This window comes from Crocuta crocuta, unplaced genomic scaffold, assembly GCF_008692635.1.
Source record: "Crocuta crocuta isolate KB4526 unplaced genomic scaffold, BGI_CrCroc_1.0 scaffold205, whole genome shotgun sequence".
NCBI lineage: Eukaryota > Metazoa > Chordata > Mammalia > Carnivora > Hyaenidae > Crocuta > Crocuta crocuta.
The window spans coordinates 2,089,713-2,112,597 of NW_027530644.1; the positions used below are offsets into that span (position 1 = coordinate 2,089,713).

At 39.2% G+C, this 22,885-nt stretch overlaps 2 protein-coding genes across 3 annotated transcripts in view; one reads left to right on the top strand and one right to left on the bottom strand.

The window, feature by feature from the left end:
* Positions 1–22,885, bottom strand: part of DST (dystonin) — a 503,880-nt gene that overhangs the window by 465,320 nt on the left and 15,675 nt on the right. The gene's annotated exons all lie outside the window — the stretch shown is intronic.
* LOC144235533 (nucleophosmin-like) overlaps positions 1–22,885 on the top strand; it is a 33,516-nt gene that overhangs the window by 10,381 nt on the left and 250 nt on the right. The window contains 5 exon segments of the mRNA XM_077769093.1: positions 17,440–17,495; positions 21,197–21,422; positions 22,392–22,544; positions 22,576–22,708; positions 22,711–22,795. Of these exon segments, the coding sequence (XP_077625219.1) occupies positions 17,440–17,495; positions 21,197–21,422; positions 22,392–22,544; positions 22,576–22,708; positions 22,711–22,795 (653 nt within the window).

The window sequence follows — 22,885 nt, forward strand, 5'->3', positions numbered from 1 at the left end:
TCAGTGAAGGGTGTCTAGGTGGCTCAGTCAGTTAAGCATCTGATTCTTGTTTTCGGCTCAGGTCATGAACTTACAATTGGTGAGTTCAAGACCCATATCGGGCTCTTGTGCTGACAGTGTAGTGCCTGCTTGGAATTTTCTCTCTCTCTCTCTCTCTCTCTCTCTCTCTCTGTCTCTCTCTCTCTCTCTCTCTGGCCCTCCCTTGCTGGCTCTCTCACTCTCTCAAAAAATAAATAAATGAAAAAAGTTGATAAGCCCTTGCATTATTATTATAGCTGTTGTTTTTAAGGAAAGAGTTTTCAAGAAAAATTCTGGCCTTCCTGTAGATGTCGAATCCATTCAGGTAGCCTTCAGCTTTATGTTCATCAATATTCTGAACCAGGGCCTTTCACTTCTAGTTAAAAGGACCAGGATAGAGTGGTAAACCATGTCCACTCGAGCTTTTTAATTTAGTAAATCAGCTCGCCCACACCCTAGGTGATTCAACTAAAGGAAGACCACTAAAATCCTTAATTTTCAGCTCCAACAAATGGAGGCCCCTAAACAAAACCAAACCCCTCCTGGTCTTTTTCATTACTGCAAAAAGCCAGGACACTGGAAAAAGGATTGTTACATAATTCAAGCACATCAGGGCCCTTCAGCCCTCTACCCAGCCTTTCCAGCACCCTCCCAATGATGGGACCCTGAGCAACCACAGCGGCTTGTCTCAATCCCTCCTCTTATTCACCTTGGAGAAATGACTCTCCAGATGGGGAATTAATTTTATCAACAACAGAGCTACACTCTAGGTATTCAACCTCACTGCTGTTAAAAAGCCCCTGCCTCCAAGTACTAAAACAGTTCTTAGCTCCTCTGCTCCTGTGCATTTATTGGGCCAAGATTTCTTAGAGATGTATCATGCCAGAATTTTTTCCTCCTGAAAGGGGTAAGTAGTTCTAGAATTTGATAGCAGCAACCAAAATAGCCAAGCAGGTGAATCAAATGACCCTTAAATATCTTTATTTGTTCCACCTCTGACAACACTACACCTAACTTTAAAGATACTATTTGTCCCTATTGGATCAGCCATAAGGCATCAAGCCCACAATAGATTGTAAGGCTCAGGGACTTATTATCTTCTGTACTAGTGTCCCTTGTCACCCTATTGTTCCAAATATCTATGCTTTGTCAGCCTACATCCCCACTGAAAGCAAATTTTTCACTGTAGTTAACTTATGTAACATCTTCTTTACCATACCTAAGGATAATGCGGCCAATATCTCTTTGTCTTTATTGGGGGTGTAGGGGGAGTCCTTCCTATTTCTCCTAGTCTTTAAAAGCTGACTTAGATGCTCAGACCTCTTCACAAGAAGACAGTACCCACCTGTTAAAATGTTTCCTTTTAAGTTTATTTATTTATTTTTGAGAAAGTAAGAGTGCAAGCAGGGGAGGGGCAGAGGTGGGGGGGAGAAAAGAACGAATCCCAAGCAGTCTCTGCACTGTTAGCATGGAACCCAATGCAGGGCTCAGTCTCATGAACCAAGAGATCATGACCTGAGCCAAAATCAAGAGTTGGCCGCTTAACCGACCAAACCACCCAAGTACCCCAAAACTTATTTTAATGTTTTATTTATTTTTGAAAGAGAAAGCATGACCAGAGAAGAGGCAGAGAGAGAGGAGAACAGAGGATCCAAAGTGGGCTCTGTGCTGACAGCAGCAAGCCTGGGGTGGGGCTCAAACTCAATGAACTGTGAGATCATGACTTGAACTGAAGTCAGAAGCTCAACCAACTGAGCCAACATGCCCTAATGTTAAAACTTAAAAAGACACAAAGTCTCCAAGGAAAAATTGTGGTTTCCTCAAACTCAGGTTTGATATTTGTGGCACAGGATAGAACAAGTCATTTCCAGGAATTAAAGCAGATGACCGCGGAAGGAGACCACTTTCCCAAGATGCCATTTAGATCATGGCATCATGAACTTCCCAAAATGAAGAAAAAAAAAAACCTGACCCTATCATTTGGGAAGATCAGGATGACCTAGCCTCAAAGCCTTAAAAGAAAGCATGATAAATACCCCTGCCCTTTAACATCAACTTTCTTTTTTTTTTCCCTCCAGAAAACCCTGCCAACCTTCTTCCCTCTTTTGCCAACAATGCTTCCTCATGACTGCCCAACTCTGACAAATTGCCTCCTGATGATGCTGACTTTTCATGGCTTACCAAAAGTTCTTATTTAAAAGACAAAAGTAAGGGGCACCTGGGTGGCTTAGTCGGTTAAGCATCCGACTTTCGCTTAGGTCATGATCTCGCGATTCGTGGGTTCGGGCCCCGCGTGGGGCTCTGGGCTGACTGCCAGCTCGGAGCCTGTTTCAGGCTGTGACTCCCTCTCTCTCTGACCCTCCCCTGCTCACGCTGTCTCTCTCTCTCTCTCCTAGAAATAAATAAAACATTAAAAAAAATTAAAATACAAAAGTGATAAATATTATGTTGAGTATACGACTGCAATTCCTTTTGAAGTAGGTATGCTTTAGAGTAGCTCATGACTTTGGAATACTATGGGAAACAGTGAGGCTTCCTCGCTTCCAGTGGGGACAAAATTCAAAATGGCCTTTATGTCCAGGAATTATTAGCTATTATCAAGGTCCCTGGGCATTCCAAATTTGATTCTTTGGACACTAAAGGAAACAACCTCGTAGATATTTCCATAGAGAACTCTGTTCTCAAAGGAATCAATGACCAAATCTCTGTCATGGTCCTAAGGGATGCTCCCCCAAATGATAATTTAGAAGAACTGACTACAGATATCCAATAATCATCCAAAAGAAGGAAAAACAACATTGGAAATCTAATAACCATTAGTTTGACTAACAAAAAAAGAAGAGAAAAGAAAGAAAAGAAAACTCTGACTTGGGCCAAATAATAATCCAGGCCCACCAGAGATTCTAAAATTTCCATTACTGACAACCAAACAGGCATTTAATCATTGGTGAAATGATAACCTTTATGAACCAATACTTTGGGGAAATATTAAGTCCACAAAGAGTGTCTACTTTGCTTGCCACCCCCTGCCCAAAATACAACTCGAGGAAACCTTTCCTCACTGCCCCCAGACACTTTAAATTGCCCAATAAACCATTTGAGGTTTGGCAGATGGATTTTATACACCTTCCCCTGTCTCATGGACATAAATATGTCTTGGCAATGGCTTGTATGTTTTAAAATATCATTTCTACATGGGGAATGCCCCTCAAACTTCATAACCAGGGAACTCACTTCACCAGCCAAATGCTTCAACAAGCCTGTACCATCTGGCCAATCTTACTTTCACCCTCAATCTACGATCGTAGAACACACTACAGCATTATTAAGACTCAACTGGCAAAATCTGTAGACTCTCCAAATATGCTGGCCAAAAGCATTGCCATTAGTCCTTCTGAATCTCAGGTCTACCATTTTTAGAACCGATAAACTCTCACCCTTTGAGATAATCACAGGATGCCCAATGCACTTGAATCCTGCTTCTTTTGACCCATAGCTGGTTAAGGGGGATATACTTCAATATAATTAAGGCCTATTTGTTTCTGTTGAGAATAACCACGCTTTAGTAGAACAGTCTCTCAAAAGTATATTCCCTGGAGACAAAGACCAAAAACATCACAGACTGCAGCCTGGAGATTTCAGCTATTGGAAAAGTTATCTTCACAAAGACTCTTCAAACATGTTGCAAAGAAGCCAACACTTGTGCTGCCAAACCCCAAGGAAAAGACTCTTGAATCCATGTGTCACATCTAAAGAAAGCACTAAACCCTGACTGGACCTGCACACCAAGCGGTGACCTGAAAATAAAGATTTCCAGGAATTGAAGCAGGTAATAGTTGAAAGGGGACCACTTTCCCAAGATGACTGGACCAAGCCCATATACTTTTTTCTCATTTTCACAATTTACTGTATTTCTTCTCTCTCTTTCTTAGCCCAATCTATCACAAAAGGGAGAAACCTTTCTGTCTATTGGATTTGTCACCAGAAACTCTGATCTGTTCAATATGTTGGAGATCCCTTGGCCTTCTATCTCTTCCCCTGCATCTAAGGGAAATATAAACAAGCTAACTCTACTTTGCAACACTTTTAGAAAAGACTCCTTTAAGCTGGGATAGTTCCATGCAGAATGTTTGCTATTTATCTTGTTCTATATTATTGTTTTTAAGCTTTATATCTGTTGACTGTCAAACTTTGGTAGAAATGATATGCCCAATAGGGTGATGTTAGCTTGGTGCTTCAAGATGATCTCAACCACTTAAGATACAAACCTCAGATGGGAAATGCCTGAGAATTCACCCCTCTACCCTTCTCTGTTACTGAAAAGTGACCTCAATTATTTCAACCTGCACACTTTCCCTCCAACTTAGACATGACATCAAGAAAGGTCCTTCTTGTCACTAAGGAATGAAAGGACTTTTGTGTTCGAAACCGCTAAATACAAAAATCCCAACTCTTGATCAGCAATGCTTTCAAGTAAAGATCTTGATCAAAAGGGGAAATGTGAAAATAAATAAAGGAAACTTCATTAAAAATGAAGTCAAGAAACCCTGAAAGGAGTGCTCTCATACCACTACTACCCACCTTAAGAAGCATACCTCACGTACCCCAAGAGGAGACAGCCTACTTAACCTATCCCAGCAGAAAGAACGAAAAACTTGCCCAGCTACAGCCCAGTCAAAGAGAAACTGCCACATTCAGCCAGTAAGAAGCCATAACAGCCCCTCCAGCATCCTTCTTTCCCCTATTAAAAGCAAGCCCCTCTCTCCTGTTCTCTAGACTTGCTACGGTTGCCTGTCCCGAAATGCCATTCTCTGCTATTCCCCAAAACAGCTTATTTTGCTGGTTAAAGATCTGGCTCTTTTTTTTTTTTCCAAGTCAACATGCTTTAAGAGAATGGCTGGGACATAATTCATATTATTTCATCTCAGCTTTGGCCATCTAAGGTTTTTACTAATATTCTTTTATGGTGGAGGAAATTCAATGAAAGCAATAAATTAAACATATCTACAGAGGAAGACATTTTTAGCACCGAATGTACAAAATCATCTTTTCTATTTTTAAACATGTTGCTTATTTTAATTTAGTCATCAAAAGTATAAGCTATTTCCACAGTGCAAGAAAGTTCTCTCATTTCACCTGTGTATCTGAAAATGTTCCTAAATAACTTCTCATTCATAGTATAAAAACATTTTTAATAAAAAAAAAGTAAGCTGAAATGAGAGGCTATGTTCTTGCACGATGGAAAGGGACTTGATTCTGCTTACCCCTTTTGTGGTTAGAACACTTCCAACAAAGGAATGAAAACTACATATCCACGAGCATTGCGGCAAACACATGCAAAGAAGCTACTAAGTACTATATATAGTCATTTGACTTAAAAAAAAAAATCCGAAGTACAAATGCTTGCTTTAAAAAATTTTTATTTAATTCTATGAAATAGGAAAAGGTATGGATTACAACATTCTATTTCAGGCCAAACTTTGATTGAATTGACTAACATATTTGTGCCTGCTTTTGTTTTTCATAGGGATTAAGGATCATTGATTTGGGTACCTTAATGGTTGGATAATTTAAAAAGCTGTCTTGGCATAGTAATGCTGGGCCAACAGGTCACAAAAAATATATAGCCAAAATAGCATTAAATAAGAAGGATGTTACTTTCCCATCTAGATCCTGCAGAGACCGGCAAAGCCAGCAGTCATGAGTCAAAGTTCACCTACCCTTCTCAGAGATCTCAAAAAAGGAGAAAGACCTCGATCTGCACCCTAGTGGTGGTGAACGGTGGGAAGAATCAGTGTGCAAAGTCTAGGACAGAGAAACAGGAGAAAATTCTTCTGCTCAGGATGTGGAGAGACCAAGAAAAAAACAGAAGAATTAAAGAATAAAAGAGATGGAAGGGCCTGGGCCAAGAGGTCTGCCCTGACCCTTGCCAGNTACTGGGATCCAGTATGCATTTGTTTCAAGTAAAGGCAACATCAGTGGTCTCCACATTGTGTACCTTTTGGAGAGGAGACGCACCTCCCTGGGAAGGTCACTCCAGCTGGAGAAACTGTACGTTATATTCCCCTTGGTTTCTATCCTCCACCCACATTCCCAATCCCTAAAGGAAGACAGAAACGAACTCTGTGAGATAGGAATGAAGGCACTCATATCGATTTACAGGTAAGAATCAGCCTTCTTACATCAGAGTTGATAAAATCGAATTGTCTCACCAAAAGCAATAACACTTATGAAGTAAGATTATAAAATCAGCAAATTTATCCTGTCCCTGTCAAACAATTTTTCCTTATTTGGGGGTAATGCTAAACTCTTTAAAAAGATTAATTTTAACTCTTAATGTAATTCAATGGTAAGCACAGACATATATGTAAATTTTCTCCAAAACTGTCCCACTCTCCCTACACAATTCAGCATAACTAAGCATAATTTAGAACAGTGATAAGAAAGAGAAAACTGAAACATAAAATATCCACCTGGAGATAAAGAATAAAGAATACCTAAGTACATAAGGTCTGCCTTGGGCAGGTAGCATCAATGGAGCAGTAAGATAAAGGTAACAATATTTATATATTCATGAGTAACTTCTGTGGCTAAAGTGGGTCCAAAGAATTCTAAATCCTCCCGTTGTCATCCAAACACAGATTGCCAATTAAAATTTTTCTAGCAGCTCAAGATGGAAAAACATTCAAGCTAAACATAATCCCATGCTCTATATTTATACTCTCCAGGTGGAGGCACCATGGAAAAAGTAATTTCCCTCAAACCCCTCAACTTAATCCTCTGCTTTCAGGTCATCTCCTCTCCCAGTGGATCTATTTTTAGCCTCTCTTATTATTCCCGTTCATTCTCTTATCTCTACTATCATCATTTCCTGAAGCAGGACCAAATTTCCTGATGCAGGGAAAACAAACACAAGTTTCCTGACACAAAAGGTGGATTATTATAAAGCTACTATTATAAAGAAAGTCTAAAAATCAGAGGATTTTTAGACTTTCATAGCCTTGAAAACTATCTTTCTGATTTATTCTGATACATGCCTTCTGAGGAAGGAAGATTTAGAAAGGTGTGTTGCCAGAAAGGCATCTGCACTATAAGCATAAATCAATATAAGTTAAATTCACTCTGAATGAAAGCGTTATGCTTACTTTTCATACACTGCAAGTGGATTATTCAGAACCCACCTTTTAGCATCTGGCACATAGTACTGAAGTCATTTAGCCACTCCTCATTTATCTTTCTTTTTCTCCACTTTCCCTTGGGCTTTATTCACTCAGTAATCCAACAAATATTTTTTGAACTCTCCTATGTGCGCGGCACTGTACTAAGCACTAAAAACAAAAATGAATAGACACAATGCACTCTCAGGAACAACCAGTCCAAAGGAGAACACAGACTTGAAAGTAAACTGATGAAATGAAGGGGACATGAAGAAGGATGCACAGGAGATATTATGGGGCAAAGGAGGAGGTGGTCTGCTCATGGTGAGGGGAGGGGAGGATCTACTGTGTAAGAAAAGCCAGGGTCACAGCTTCAAAAATGAGCAAGCATTCAACACGGTCAAGGGCAAGAAAATGGCCACTGGTCAGAGAAAGGAGGATGCATAACAGCACTGAAAATAAATGACGAGCCAGGAGCCTAGAGATGGGATCAAAAATTTAAATAAGGCTTTCTTCCATTTTTCCTTTACTCACTCCACGGTAGTTAGTTGGTGACCCTGATGCTTTGGGGGTTTTGTTTAAAAGAAGGCTGGAGACCCCCCCCTCAGGTTTTTGAGTGGAAAGGTTGTTAAACCTGTTTAACTGAGTCAGTGGGACGATACACTCTCCTCAACCCAGTACATGTATGCCTCACCTCAGATGTAAGTGCACTTGGAGAACTTAAAACAGACGACACAAGAGACACAAAACATAAAGTGCCAGCACCCAAGATTCTGTCATAAATGTATTCATGATTCTGTTATTAAAATGCAAATATGTGATATATGCAGGGTCATATAACAAAAACTGTATCAGTTCAGAGTAGGTAACCTCAGCAGGCACTGGCATCAGAATAGAATGGAAAAGAGGAGCAGGTAATAGGGAGAAGTACTTAAAGACAGAAGTACAATAATTATGGGACTAAAGGCCACACTGCCTATTTCAGTTTGGTTTGGACCAGCTTTTCAACCAGCCCAGCTAATGCAGCATCAAACATCATTTTTTGAGTCATTCTGGACTCATTTAATAAAATAATCTCCCAGTATATGATACCACACAAGCACCAGTACCAGAAAATCTCCTAAAGGGATGCCACCAAACTTTAAGAAGCAAAAACTAGATAAAACAACAGAAACCTGGAAAGGCCGATGTAAAATGCTATAGCAACTATTCTAGAATTCAGAAAAAGAAACATGGGATACCTAAAAATTTTATGAAGCAAATACACGTTGAAATAGAACCCTGACATAGGTTATCCAAAAAGAGAAAACTTCAGACCAATCTCATATATAAAGATTAATGCAAAAATCATAATGAAAATATCATCAAGAAGAATCAGCAGCCCACTGAAAGAACACATGGCGAAGGGGGATTTATTAGAGAAATTCAAGAAGAGTCCAGTGTTAGTTAGAAAAATCCATTACTATATTTCATAAGCGTATAAAGAAAAACCACACAATCATCCCCATTGGCACAGAGAAAGCACTGGGGCAAAGGCTTTGGAAAACAATCTGGATCAAAACATTCAATAAGACAGGAATAGATGAGTCAGAGACTGGGTCCTTTCAGAAAAGCAGACAGCTCATCAGCTCATCAGAGGGGATTGAATGAAGGGAATTGGTGAAACAGCTGCTGGAGGAATAGAAGAGCAAAAGGAGGACCCTGAGCTAACCTAGACACAGTAAATGCAGCATCCACCCATAAGCTGGGGGTGAGGGCAGGAAGAGATTAGGTTACATGAATGCGGGAGCTCAAAGAAGAGGCTCCACAAAGCTGGAGCTTGGACGGTGAGAGAGGCACACTGCTCAGGTGCCGTTAGTTCTTCAGGAGCTCAGAGGAGGAAAGTGCCCCTGAGTTGGGGCTCATTCCTCTGAAGAGGGATCCCTGCCTGGCTTCCGCTAATACCTATGAAGGGAAGTAATGAAGCTGGTTCTGGCATTCTAGAGAAAAAGCTGGAGGCTGAGGTTAGCTACCTTTACTAGGGCAACTCTGACAAGAAGAAGAGATAGGAAGTGCTTCTCCCTCCTGCCAACTTCCAGGCTCCCTCTAGTGCCCCCTATTGACAGATCCCCATAGGAAGCAGCTGTCAAAGGCGTCTGAGAAATGTAGTCTGCAGAGTCCTGGCCCCCAACTCCAGAGACTAGAGTATGTAAGGTCATGGTGGAGCTGAGAGAACAGAAAATGAATTACCAGACAAATGGATAGTCCTGAAACATAATAAAATGTATTTATTTCAACCCAATACCCAGCTTATGCTTACCAGAGAAATAACAAAGATATTGTCGGTAAAGTCAGGCACCGGGAAAAGATACCTACTGTCATTACTATTATTTAACATTTTACTGGATGTCCTAGCCAATACAAACATACCAATGAAATAAATTATAAATGCACAATAGAAAAAGAGGATGTACAATAATCTCTACTTGTAGATGATATGCTTGGGGTTTTTGTTTTGTTTCGTTAAGATTTTATTTTTAGTGCTCACTTCGGCAGCACATATACTAAAGATTTTATTTTTAAGTAATCTCTACACCCAAGGGGGCTCAAACTTACAACACCAAGATCAAAAGCTGCATAGTCTACTAACTGAGCCAGCCAGGCATCCCCAGGTGATCCGGAAAACCCAAGAGATTCCACTGAAAAGTATTACAAACAGTAAAATAAGTAAGTAAGCAAATTATAAGGTTAAAATAATGAAACCAATAGTCTTCATATATAGAAACTATAAACAGAAGATACAATGAAAACAAGACCCACTTTTAATCACAACCTAAAAGATAAAATACTAGAAATAATTTTAACAAGAAACGTGGAGAAAATGCATGAAAAAGACTCTTCCACAAAAGAAGAGTTTAAAATAGAAAAACCTAGGGGTGCCTGGTGGCTCAGTCAGTTGAGCACCCCCCTCTTGACCTCAGCTCAGGTCATGAACTCACAGTTCCTGATGAGTTCAAGCCCTGCATCAGGCTCTGCGCTGACATCATGGAAACTGCTTGGACTACTCTCTTTCTCCCTCTCTCTCTGCCCCTTCCCAACTTGTGCTCTCTCTCTCTCAAAATAAATAAATAAACTAAAAAATAAAATAAAATAGAAAAGCATACCAAGTATTAGATGGGAAAACTCAAAATCACAAAGACTCAGTTCTCCTTTAACAAAATTTACATTTAACATGGTCTCAATAAAAATACTAATTTTTTTCTTAGAATTAGACAACCTTATTCTAATATTCACATAAAAGAGAAAAAATAAAAATAAAATAGCAAAGCAAGAGGCGCCCGGGTGCCTCAGTCCTTTAATTATCCAACTCTTGATCTTCGTTCAGGTCATGATCTCATGGTTAGTGAGATCAAGCCCCATGCCACGCTGACAGCACATAGCCTGCTTGGGATTCTCTTTCTCCCTCTCTGTTTCTGCCTTTCCCCAGCTCAAGCTCTCTCTCTTTCTGTCTCTCATTCTCTAAAAGTAAATAAATAAAGTTTTTAAAAAATAGCCAAGCAAAAGAGAATCCCAGTAAGAGAGGACATATTATGAAGCCTCAGTAATTAAAACAAACCATTATGGAAGGTCATATGATAATATTTATCAAAATTGAAATATATAAACTTTTGACCCCAGAATTCTCCTTCTGGGGGTTCATCTTACGGATAACATTTGTACACATGTGAAATGTGTTTTACATTTAAGCATGGTTTGTAATAAATGATTAGAAAATTCCCAAATGTCATAAATAGAGGATGATTAAATTATTTGTATCCAATGGGATGCTATGCACCTATAAAAAGAATTGGAGCACTCTCTATAGAAAGCTCTCCAAGATACATTAAGTGGATAAAACAAGACACACAACAGTGTTTACAGCACATTACTATGCATATAAAAAAGGAGAAAAACAAAATATATTTTTATTTCCTTGTAAAAAGAAAAATAAAGGATTCACAATAGACTAAGAACAGTGGTAATCCAGTATTTCCTTATATATGAGGAACAAGAATGGCATAAAGAATTCTCACTGATATATTTTTATTTGACGTGTTTTAATTTTTTCATCATATGAATGTTTTACCCATGTAAAAATAAACAAAAATTAAAATAAATAGGTAATAATAGCAAATACTGCCAACTAAATCTTTAAGTTATACAGAGAAGAGATACCAGCATACAAAAAGTTTTTGTTACCTTTTTCCATTCTCCGAGTCCCATTACCAAAATCCCATGTGCAGAGCCAGAAAAAAAAAAACAAAACAAATAGCAACAAATCCGATTTACCCTTTGATTCTATACACAAGTATACCAACTCTCAGGAAAATGCAGGGATAGCCAAAGAAGAGAAAAAAGAAAACATCAACACTAACTTCAATGAATGACAAATTTCTCCGTGGATGATACGTCACTGTGAGATAAAGGGAGGAAAGTGTTCCACACAGGCAAAGGTAGGTCTTATTCGGTTGAATTTACTCCACTTAAGTTTCTGACAGAAAGGCCTGTCTCAGACAGTTGAGTTCACTCTTCTAGAAAGACCGAGCCCCTCAGAATTAGTGGCTCAGAGTAAACTGCCCTCAGGCTCTGGTGGTTCCTGGGTGGATGAGGAAAACAGGGAAGGAAAGTGGTAATGGTTTCAGGCCCTCTGGCCTCATCTCCTAAATCTCAGTACCCAGTCCAGGTGCCTAGGCCATACCCTGCTTCTGCAGGGCTCTGATTCGGGGATCTACTGAAGGGGTTGCCGCAAAGGTATAAATTAGGTAGATTTCAGCTGCTAAAAGGGTTTAAAGCAAGAGTTAACAACATTGAAGGGACACCTTGAAGGAAACCCAGGTATATCTTCGTTCCCTTTCACAGGTGGCCCCTCAGCTGTACCAAAGGGTTTCGTGAAAACACAAAAGAAATAAAATGTGAAAGGCACATTGAGAGATTTAGGTTTCCGGCCTAGAAACCAAAATATAAGATTCAAAAATCCTTAGTTACAGTTCCCCTTTTGTATACAATTTTAAAGGACAGAGTTCCAGAATCTTATACATTTTCCTTGCTTTTGCTTTTTTTTCCACACAGAATAAAAGACTACAGATGGGCTTAAAATCGGTCAGCATCCATTTGACGCTAAGAATCAACTGTTGCCTCACATGATGACTTTTTATATCTTTGCCTGAAGTTCATTAGCTGCATAAAACTGAATTTCCTTATCACGGTCATTAGTATTTCCAATGTTAGTTCATGTATATTAAAAAAAGATACAAAAAAAGGCAATAAAACATCGAAATAATTGCACAAATGCTGCTGAACAAAGATGTTAATATTGCTGAAACTGGTTACAGCCAGGCGGCTCTCAAAATATTCCTTTGTCAAGATTGACTGACATAATCCAAAACCCTGGCATGAAAACCTGTTCAGCAATGGCATTAATATACTATATGAAAGGGAAGGTTATACACCCAGTCAGAAATCTGAACAGGCAAAGCAAGCCCTTCTATTGTGGAATTCAAATTTCAGACACTTCCTGCTGTCTCTCTGTCAGTCTTTTATAACCTGGAATGAATTAAGCTGAAGTGATTATTCTCTAATTATACCTAGCTGCATTCTTCAGTATAGAAATGACATTCTGATGGGAGGTGAGGATAGAAGTTTGGGGAAGAAAGGCAAAAGGGATTTTAGAAGCTGAGGGGGATTTAGGGGTAGGGCCAACCCAGGTGAGACCCTGAAGAAAGTGGTCCAAGAAGCCAAGAAACAGGCACCTGGAGGAGCGTAATGAGAAAGAGGGAAGAGTGGAAACAGCGGAACCAAATTTCAACTACTCTGTGTTCTCTCAAATATGCCCTAGTGACTCCAATTAGTTTACCCACTTAAACCCACTCATTCATTCATCAAATATTTACCGAATATCAAATATTCAACAAAGAGTAAGTACCCATTCTGTGCCACATGCCACACAAGACTGTGGAGACAAGATAAAAACTACAGTTGACCCTTGAATAACATAGGTTTGAACAGTGTAGTTTCTACACGCAAATTTTTTTTTAAGTTTTTATTTAAACTCCAGTTAGTTGACACCGTGAAATATTAGTTTCAGGTAGACAATACAGTGATTTAAACACTTCCATACAACCCCCAGTGCTCATCACAAGTGCACTCCTGAATCCCCATCTCCTATTTCACCCATCCCCCCATCTCCCTCCCTTCCGGTAGCCACCAGTTTGTTCTGTGTAGTTAAGAGTCTGTTTCTACAGAGGCGCCTGGGTGTCTTAGTCGGTTAAGCTTCCGACTTTACTTTCGCTTAGGTCATGATCTCGCGGTTCGTGGGTTCGGGCCCCACGTCGGGCTCTGTGCTGACTGCCAGCTCAGAGCCTGGAGCCTGTTTCAGTCTGTGACTCTCTCTCTCTCTGACCCTCTCCTGCTCACGCTGTCTCTCTCTCTCCTAGAAATAAATAAAATGTTTAAAAAAAAATAAAAAAAATAAAAAAGAATCTGTTTCTACATTTTTTTTAATGTTTGTTTATTTTTGAGAGAGACAGGGGCAGAGCATGAGCAGCAGAGGAGCAGAGATAAAGGGAGACACAGAATCTAAAGCCGGCTCCAGGCTCCTGTCAGCACAGAGCCCAACGTGGGGCTCAAACTCATGAACCATGAGATCATGACCTGAGCTGAAGTAGGATACTCAACCAAGTGAGCCACCCAGGTGCCCCGAGAGTCTGTTTCTTGGTTTGCATTCCTCAATCTTCTCCCCCGCTTTGTTCACTTGTTTTATTTCTTAAATTCCACATATGAGTGAAATCATATGGTACTTGTCCTTCTCTGACTGACTTATTTTGGTTAACATAATACCCTCTAGCTCCATGCATGTTGTTGCAAATGGCAAGATTCTGTTCTTTTTTTATGGTTGAGTAATACTCCATTGTGTATAGACTATATCTTCTGTATTTATCCATCAACCCGTGGACATTTGAGCTGTTTCCATAATTTAGCTATTGTATAAAACTGCTATAAACATTGGGGTGCATGTATCCCTTAGACATAGTATTTTTGTATTCTTTGGCTAAATACCTGATAGTGCCAATACCTGATAGTGGATCATAGGGTAGTTATATTTTTAACTTTTTTAGGAGCCTCCATATGGTTTGCCATAGTGGCCATACCCACCAACAGCACAAGAGGGTTCCTCCTCCTCCACATCCTCGCCAACACCTGTTGTTTCTTGTGTTGTTGATTTTAGCCATTCTGACAGGTCATACAGTTTATATCTACATACACACACACACACACAAATATATATGTGTGTATATATATAGTACAGTACTATAAATGCATTTTCTCTTCCTTCAGTTTTCTTAACATTTTCTCTGTTATTATAGGATACAGTATATAATGCAAATAACACACAAAATATGTGTTAATCAACTATTTTTTTATTGTTTAAGGCTTCTGGTCAACAGTAGGCTATTAGTAGTTAAGTTCTGGGGGGAGTCAAAAGTTATACATGGATTTTCAACTGCCAGGGGGGTTGATGCCCCAAACCCTGCATCAAGGGTCAACTGTACATAGCGCCTGCCTTAGGAAGACAGATGTGTAAATTCCTATACCTAGTCCCAGAGAGAAGAATGTTTGAGAGAATTAAGTGGGGACTGTGAGATAAAGGAAGGAAAAAGGTGATGTTTAGTCCTTGTTTTTTTTTTTTAATTTTATTTTTGAAAGAGAGAGAGAGAGAAAGAGAGAGCATAAGCAGCGGAGTAGCAGAGAGAGAGAAGGAGACACAGAATCCACAGCAGGCTCCAGGCTCTGAGCTGTTAGGACAGAGCCCGACGCACGGCTTGAACTCATGGACTGTGAGATCATGAGCTGAGCCGAAGTCGGATGCTTAACCAACTGAGCCACCCAGGCACCCCAGTCCTCATTTTTAAGTAGGAGTAGGAATTTGCCATACATGCACAAAGAGTAGAGGAATTCCAGCACTGGCAAAAGTAGGAAACACAGAGAAGGACAGTGAACATTGAAGAATTGGGCCTTGTTTGAGTTTAGGTAATGTATGCATTAGAGGTAGGGTGGAGCTGGGACTGAGAAAGGGTATACTAATTCTGTAAGCAAAGAGACGCCATTAAGCAAAAGGCGTAGAAGATCAGGTTGATTATAGATAGCTAACTCTGCTAACAGTACAATAAAAGGTAAACTGCAAGCCAGAGCCAAGGAGATTGGATAACGGACTATTATAAGAGCCAGTTCCTACACTGCTTCTGGCTTATGAACTTTACATTTGTTACCATCGCATTTTATTTCATTAGAGGCTACTCATCTTCTCTGTTACTGCCTTTACCAAGTGACTATACAATTTATCCTCCAAACACATACATTTTTAAGACTGAATGGGAGCACTAATCAGGCAGGATATTAAAGCAAGGGGCATAAACTCAAACTTTCCATGGCAAAGATAAAATCTCTCCATCACTGGGGGTTATTAACATAACACATATTTTGGTCCTAGAAAAATGGCAACTTTTTTTTTTAATTTTTTTTTAATGTTTTATTTATTTCTAGGAGAGAGAGAGACAGCGTGAGCAGGGGAGGGCCAGAGAGAGAGGGTGTCACAGACTGAAACAGGCTCCAGGCTCCGAGCTGGCAGTCAGCACAGAGCCCGACGCGGGGCTCGAACCCACGAACCGCGAGATCATGACCTAAGCGAAAGTTGGACGCTTAACCGACTAAGCCACCCAGGCACCCCGAAAAATGGCAACTCTTGACTTCCCATTTACTTTCTGGGTTTTTTCAATTACTTTTTGGTATGCTCTGAGTTTACAAACTCTAGCATGTTGGCTGTAAATGGTTCATCTCAGCTGGAGTCCAGTTTACTAATTTGTTGATCAACGGCCCACCAGTGATCTCACTGTGGCACACATACAGTCTCCATTATCAAACTGGAAAGACCATCCTTTTTGTGACTATCTCAGGTTGGTTGCCCTCTGCAAATGAGGATGCCTCCAGGCTGGCCCTTCCAAGGCCAGTTAACATGCACTCAGGAAACATAATTTGAATATTAATCTTAAAAAGCATAATTAGGAAACTATTTTCTTACAGAAAAATATATTACAGCATATTCCAAGGCCAAATATTGATATCCACTAAAAGACTTTCCTACCGTTTCTTTCTGTTTTCCTACTGTTTCTTTGAACAATATAGATAACAAAGAATTACCAAATATAACTAAAAAGAAATTTTTTTTTAGTTTCCTGGATTATTCCCATACACTCTCGCTATCAGTTTGGCAGTACCTCTCTGTTTTTCTAAGCTACACACACTAGTTCAGCTTTAATTAAAAGGCCTGTTGCCATAGTTTCTCAGAGAACAGCTCAAGGCATGCTTGAGTCCATTATTTTCTTGAGGTTTCTAGAGAAATTATAATGTAGCAGTAGCCAGCCAAAATTTCCTAATTTTACCTCCCACCCAGGAAAGCATATGATTCAGACATATAGCTAGATATTCCAAATGTTTTAAGAGAGTCTAAACAACTAGGAATGTCATTTAAAATTCAGTCTTTGGTTTCTTCTGTTCTGCCACATCAGTATCGTAACCAGCAGACTACAGTTCACAGTGCAGACCAAGGGGGAACTAAGTCCCTTAGTCTGCATCTGCCTGCATCTGTGGAAAACACCAGCATATTTTCTTTCTAATAATAATGGACAAAATGCAGTGTATTTACAAGTTATAAAAATCACATTGCTTCATATATTTTAATAACTCAGAAATGTAAATTCTAATATGCTTGAAAATGGAACTCTCAGAAAATAAATTAAATATTGGAAATTCACTTATTTAAGAATTTCAAAAATTAAAAAGTGGAGCTCAGAGATCCATATTCTTTTTTTTTAATTTTTTAACATTTATTCATTTTTTAAGAGACAGAAAGAGACAGTATGAGTGTGGGAAGGGCAGAAAGAGAGGGAGACACAGAATCCTAAGCAGGCACCAGGATCCAAGCTGTCTCCACAGAGCCCGACATGAGGCTCGAACTCTCAAACAGTGAGATCATGACCTGAGCTGAACTCGGACGCTTAACAGACTGAACCACCCAGGTGCCCCACGGAGATCCATATTTCTTAAAGTTAAAACTTTATTCCATCTGAATCCCACCTTGTTTTCAGATGGCAGTTATCACTGTCTGTAAGTCCTAAAGAGCAAGCTCAAAGGTTACTCTGGGCTTTCAAGGTTAAAGAATGTGAATTAACATTGATCCTATGAATCTTAGAAAAGGCAAATGCCAGTTCAGCTTGTTCGAATTCAGTCCTACTCCTCTGCTGCTGGGTAACTATGAGCATGGACTATGCAGGTAAAAGGACCAGGGTTGGAATTTCAACTCTGGGAACAACCTCTGTATGACCTTAGGCAACTGATGATTAAATGGGATAGGACATATGTAAAGATAGGAAAGCTCTCAGGACATGGCAGTTATTACCATTTCCCCATCTCTGACCCAGGATTAATCGCTGGGGCATCACGTGGGGCAGAATGAGACCCCGCTATTTCTGGACGAGGCTAAAATCACCCTGCTCTCTTTGACTATCAATTTAGGAGCCAATATAAACTACCTGATTACTGATTTTCTTCAACTCAAATATTACATAGATCGTTTGATGTCCTCATTCTCTATCATTAAGCTTCCTTTTATTCTTTTTTTTTCTGTACAAAATGGACAAATTCTAAAAAGTATTGAAGAGATAGTAGGGCCATATTTCCAACCAGGAGCATAAGGAAATAAAACATTTCACATGCATGTTAGATTTGTAGGTACTTGCTAATTAAAAAATGCATGGTTGAAAGAATGAAGTTTCCATTCATCACAGCTTTGTGTCCCTTTATGTTTCAATCGATAGGTTTATATATTTTTTTAAAAATCACATGCAGTATACTATTTTCATGGATCCTCAGAACATCCTGCAAAAAGAACAGGTATTGCTATTTCTGGTTTATCAAAGGAGAAAGTAACATTCAGCAATATTAAGTGATTTACACAAAGTAAGCTAAAGAACAGGACTTGTCAGGTCTTTTAACAACTAAATTGGGATCATTTCCACTGTACCACCTGACTTCTCCCACAGCCCCATCACTGCCGCATGGTAAAGACAAGCTGAGACACATGGCCCCAGGGAGTTTTTGTAGCCCCAAATATTCACTGAACATGTATGTCTTTACTGTCAAACAAACTTGGAGCACATTAGCGTCCATGCTGCAAGTAAAAAATGTGAGCTACAATTTCCAGTCGTACACTATGGACTGGGAACAACTTTATGAATTACTATCTCTCCAAGAATTATAGGTAATATACAGAAAGCTATCTACAACATCTCACACTTGAACCATAGTGACAATTAAAGCTCAACTCACCCTGCCAAAGCCATTATCCAGACAAATTTTCACCTGACAGAGATTTCTGAAAATGATCCCAATCCTAACTAAACAAGGATACCGGTCATCTTACTGCAGGACCTCTTTTTTCCTTTATTTATGTATTAAAAAAAAATTTAGAGAGAGAGTGCAAGCAGGGGAGGTGGCAGAGGGAAAGAGAGAAAGAATCTTGTGGAGCCCACACAGGGCTAGATCCCACCTGAGCCAAAATCAAGAGTCTGGACACTCAACTGACTAAGCCATCCAGGTGCCCCAATACTTCAGGATTTCTTAACTGGGGTCTATCTCTGCCCTAGGAATTCACACATGAGCATTACGAGGGCCTCCACAGTCACTTGAAAGTATATGCAAATGTATGTCTATATATCCCTAATATTTCTAGAGATATAGACCATAGATTTCATCAGATTCTCACAATGTCTCCCAAAAGGAATCCCACAGGAGGACTTCAGAATGGTAGAAATAGACCTCATTACTATAAATTAATTAGTAAGCTTTTAAGTTTCTTTTTGCATTGCAAATTTCGGTCATATTGCATCACTCTTTAAAAGCCAGGCAGTTTCAGGGTTCCTGGGTGGCTCGGTTTGTTAAGCCTCCAACTCTTGATTTCAGCTCAGGTCATGATCTCACAGTTCATGGGATCAAGCCCCAAACTGGGCTCAGTGCTGACAGTATGAAGCCTGCTTGGGATTCTCTCTCCTGCCCCTTCCCCCACTTGTTCTCTCTCTCAAAATAAAGGAAATAAAGCTTAAAAAAAAAAAGCTAGACCGTGTCATCAAATCTTCTCAAATATATTTGGGATTCCTTGGGATGCCCTTTAGCAGCTTTTCAAACAAGAGGCAGTTAGCTACACTCTACATCAGTCTGAAATGCTTGAAAAGGCCTGCTTCCTCCTCCATACAGATCACTGCAGAATGGGTAGTGGCAGGAATTTACTTATGTGACGTTTGTTAATGATTCTCCAGAGTTGGTCAGTTAGTTATTTAAAGCTTGTTAATTGTCTACTGCCTAATTCTCAATGCGAGAATTCTATTCTCTGTGTAAATAACTTCAATAATATAATAAAATGTGTATATTCTTTTCTCCAAAATCTGCAGGTAGTTCTTTTATCTCAATCTATTTAGTTTCCAGATATTAGAAGGAAATCTAGAAAATACATCCATCTGAAGAATAATGAGAGTGATTAGAAAAGAAACTTTTCAAAATGAAAACATATCAAAGTTAAGTTATTAAAAATTCTGTATAATGGTTAAATAAATGGAATCTTCAGTGTTACATGAGTTACATGTAGCAATACACACTTCATCTTAGATGGCAGAATTCTACAAGATTTTCCAAAAAGTAAATAAAAAAAAAAGAGAAAAGCAACAGGCTTAAGGTGGAAGGAGGATAGACAAATTAAAGACATTTCAGGGTTCTGGGTACAGTAAAGTATGATAAGCATATGTCTCCCATTGAACACAACTATATAACTGAACATAATGCTTAACCCACTGAGTCACCCAGGCACCCCTATAACTCAACAGAATGCACGAAGCAACTAGCTGAGGATTCTGAAAAGCAGCTAATAACAAGAGACTTGAAATAAAAGGGCCAGAACTTGAAGTATCACCAAACCAATCATGAGTTTGCCATTTTTGGTCTCCAGTATCCCCCAGACTAAATGCAGCGCAGCCGCACAGCCTGAAACCCAGAGCTAGGTACTGAGGCTCAGACAGAGAGGACTCCAAGAGAAAATCCCTTATTCTGACTTGAGGAGTGAGGAATGGAGTGCAGAAATCCCCCCTTTCTTTCTCCTGAGCCCCAGCCCTCAAGGAATGCCACTGGCAGTGACATTAAAAGTCCCAAAATAATAGGAAGCAAAACTCTTAGGAAGGAAACCTTCCTCTCTGATCCCAAGGGAGTGGGGTCAACCCTCACCACTTTATATTCTGTCTTCCTGCCACTTAGCCCTGGATGCAAGCATAGTCACAAAAGTACGCAACAGAACAAGATAATGAAAGCCCCCACGTTCTGACTAGATAGAAGAAAAAAAGAAATCTGAAAGCACTGCCAACTATATAGAAGACAAAGCACTAAAGGGGAATACTATTAAGCCAACAAATTAGACAATTTAGGTGAAATGAACAAATTCCTAGAAAGATACAAATGATCAAACTGACTCAAGAAAAAACAGAAAATTTGAATAGGCATACAAAAAGTAAGGAAATTGAAAATTTAATTTAAAAGTGGTAACAAAATATTCCCACCCATCATAGAACATGTGTAAGAATCAGGACTCTAAAATTTCCAGAAAAAAAAATAGCAGAAAATTTTCATGACCCTGAGGGAGGCAAAGAGTTCTTAGATAAGATACCATAAAGGAAAATAATTGATAAATTAGACTTAATCAAAAATTTAAAATTTTACACTTGAAAAGACAGCATTAAGTAAATGAATACAAACCACAGATCATACGAGAATATTCACAAATGTTATGTCTGTTAAAGGACTTATATCCAGATTATATAAAGAGCTCTTACAAGAAGACACAGAACCCAGCATAAAAATGGGCAAAGATGAGCCCTGGTATGAGCTCATCCTGTGTGGCTATTCCCTAGAGCAGCAGTCCTTTCCTCCGTCCACCTTCGCACCTACCTGTGTGCGCCACCATCCCACGAAAGATTCAGTGGATATGGACTGAAGCCCCAGAACTATCTTTTCAGGTATGAACTAAAAGCTGACAAAAATGATCACTTTATGGTGGATAACAATGAAAATGAACACCAGCTCTCCTTAAGAATGGTCAGTTTAGAGACCGGTGCAAAAGATGAATTGTACAATCATATATTTGATAAGGCATTAATATCCAAAATATATATAAGAGCTCAAACAACTTAAGAGAAAGAAAACAACCCAATTAAAAAATAGGCAGATCTGAATAGAGAGCTTTCTTTTCTTGCACCTATAATCCCATGTATATGTGGAATCTATAACAAAACAAAACAAAAAACCAAACTCATAAATACAGAGAACAGATTGTGGTTGCCAGAGGAGAAGAAGATAAGTGAAATACTTAAAGGGGTCAAAAGATACAAACTTATAGTTATAAAATAAATAAGCCAAGGAGAGGTCAAATACCACCTGGGGACTATGGTATGATAATACCATAGATAATACTGTACTGTATACTTGAAAGTTGCTGAGAGTGAATCTTAAAAGTTCTCATCGTAAGAAAAAAATTTTGTAATTATGTGTGGTAATGAATGTCAATTAGACTTACCATGGTGATCATTTTACAATATATATAAATACTGAATCATTATGTAGCACACATTTGGGTCCGTGCTGGGCATAAAGCCTACTTAAAAATAAACAGTAAAGGGCGCCCAGGTGGCTCAGTCAGTTAAGCGTCTGACTTCGGCTCGGGTCATGATCTTACAGTTCGTGGGTTCCAGCCCCATGTTGGGCTCTGTGCTCACAGCTCAGAGTCTGAAGCCTGCTTCCGATTCTGTGTCTCCCTCTCTCTCTGCTTCTCCCCTATTCATGCTCTGTCTGTCTGTCTCTCTCTCAAAAAAGAAATAAACATTAAATAAATAATAATAAAATCAAGTTAAGTCATTAATCTGTTCTTCTATACAATTTATTTATTTTGAGAAAGTTATATAACGTTTGATTCTTATATGTAAGACATAACCCACTGCTCATTATTTTTGTTAAATCCTATAGCCTTTTGATTGGTATTTTTCCTTCATTTATATGTATGTGATAATAAATATATCTTATCTTCAGTCTAAAAAAAAAGATGAATTGTACAATGCTGAGGCAGAGACAATGAATTATGAAGGTGGCCCAATTAAAGTAACACTAGCAACTCTGAAAATGTCTGTGGAGTCAATGATTTCCCTTGGGGGCTTTGAAATAACACCACCTGGGGTCTTTTGGTTGAACTGTGATTCAGGGCTGTGCGTTTTTGTGGATAGCATTTAGTAGTATGTAGGAAGATGCAGAGCCAGAAGAGGAAGAGGAAGAGGATGTGAAACTCCTAAATATACCTAGAAAGCAATCTGCCCCTGGAAGTGGTTGTAAAGTTCCACAGAAAAAAGTAAAGCCTGTTGCTAACGAAGATAACGATATGATGGGGAGGAGGGGGAGGAAGATGATAATAATGATGATGATTTTTATGAGAGAGCTAAAGGGAAAACCCCCATAAAGAAATCTATATGAAATATTCCAGCCAAAAATGCACAGAAATCAAACCAAGAATGGAAAGGACTCAAGACCATTAACACCAAGATCAAAAGGTTAAG